Source organism: Arachis ipaensis, chromosome B05 (assembly GCF_000816755.2).
Source record: "Arachis ipaensis cultivar K30076 chromosome B05, Araip1.1, whole genome shotgun sequence".
NCBI classification, from domain to species: Eukaryota; Viridiplantae; Streptophyta; class Magnoliopsida; order Fabales; family Fabaceae; genus Arachis; species Arachis ipaensis.
In genome coordinates, this window is record NC_029789.2 from 2,281,179 (window position 1) to 2,282,949 (window position 1,771).

At 30.8% G+C, this 1,771-nt stretch overlaps 1 protein-coding gene across 1 annotated transcript in view; it reads left to right on the forward strand.

The window, feature by feature from the left end:
• The window catches only part of LOC107642433 (probable serine/threonine-protein kinase PBL15), a 5,733-nt gene continuing 4,844 nt past the window's right edge, over positions 883-1,771 (forward strand). Inside the window, exon 1 of the mRNA XM_016345786.2 lies at positions 883-1,428. Within this exon, the coding sequence (XP_016201272.1) occupies positions 1,015-1,428 (414 nt within the window). The 5' untranslated portion in view covers positions 883-1,014. The remainder of the gene's footprint in view (positions 1,429-1,771) is intronic.

Genomic DNA, 1,771 nt, shown 5'->3' on the forward strand with positions numbered 1-1,771 from the left:
AAATGGAAACTATATCAAATATATAGTACATTCATTTTCTAGATAATTCTCTTATATATGTTTAAGATGTATTATATGATACCTAATTTTTTTAACTATTTGATACAAAAATAAAAGTAGGATTCACCTTTGCTCCTCTGAATTTTTAGATAAATTAAGCATTTATATATTAGGCATCATAGAATTTGTTTATGTTTAATTACTCTCTCCACTTGCAATGGATCGGACGGTCAACACTTAAAGTAAAATATAAATATAGTGTGTTCTTCTAATCTTCTCTTCCGCATGAAGGCACTATTTTAATCAAGAACCAAAAATATATAGTATGTGATTAAAGTGTTAAAATAAGAAAGTATTTTTTATGCACCAATAATGTAAAATAGTTTTACATACATGCACTATTAGTCCATACAAATTCAGAAAAATGCATGAGAAATTATGAAATTCAATTATATACAATGTATATTGTTAAGTAGTATTATTTAAAACAAAATATTGAGGGTATAAAAAATTAGCCACTATATTTATCATTATGTATTTACATAATTTTTTTACTTAAATAATTAGTCACGAAAATAATTAAATATGTCAAAATAATATAATCAAAATAATAACACAAAAAATTAATAAAATACCAAATATATAATTATGTACGCAGGACTTCACATGAAATTAATAGTTGAAAGTCGTTACATGATTTGACTGAATTGACTAAATTTTCATATAACTTTCAGTTTTTAACTTCAACTTCACGTCAAGTCAACTGTACCTAAATTTTCACCTTTTATTAATTAACAGTTAATAATTAACGTAGGATTTAATAAATCTTTAAAATAAAGAAGACAATATACATGACTAGGAGTGGTTAGAGCAGTTGAAGAAAGAATCTCATGCCACCTCCACTTTTGGTATGTCTCCATCACACATGAAAATGAAAATGAAAATGAAACCTTATGCAATCTTATATTATATGATCTATGGTAGCACCTCACACATAACACATTTTCAAAAAACATGAAGCAACCATCATCATGGAGGCCATTCACAACAAATTGTTGCTCAACAGAGGACCAAACCATATTCACAGGGTTCAGCAAATGCAAGCCGTCACGCTCCGATTTATCGAAGGACGTGGCGCCGTTACCGTCTTTTAGGAGGTTATCATTCTCGGAGCTTAGCCGTTCATCGTCCATAAGGATCAATGAGGAGCTTTCGCTGTCGTTTGGTCCGGATTTGTATGATTTTGAGCTGAGTGAATTGCGCGCCATAACTCAAAATTTCTCGAGCAATTTCTTGCTTGGTGAGGGTGGATTCGGAACCGTGCATAAAGGGTATGTTGATGATAATTTGAGGCAGGGTTTGAAGGCTCAACCTGTTGCTGTTAAGCTTCTTGACATTGAAGGATTACAAGGACACCGTGAATGGCTTGTAAGTGTTACCTAGATTATTTTTTATTAGCAGTGCAAATTAGGTATTTTTTTAAAATTATTCATTATTCAGTGTCTACAAAGTACGACACTTTGTTGAGTTGCCGTGTTCGAACACATTTTGGACACGACACTCGTCACACTCGTCCGACACGCATGTCTGCCGTGTCCAACCGTATCTTAATAAAAAATAAAAAAATTTTCTTCGAACATATTTGGACACACCTAAATACCATAACTGTGTGCGTATCCAACCTTATTCTTAACATATATCGTTGAAATGAGTTTAGAAATAATATATATTATTATTTATTAAAACAAAAAATATTGTAGATACTTTTATA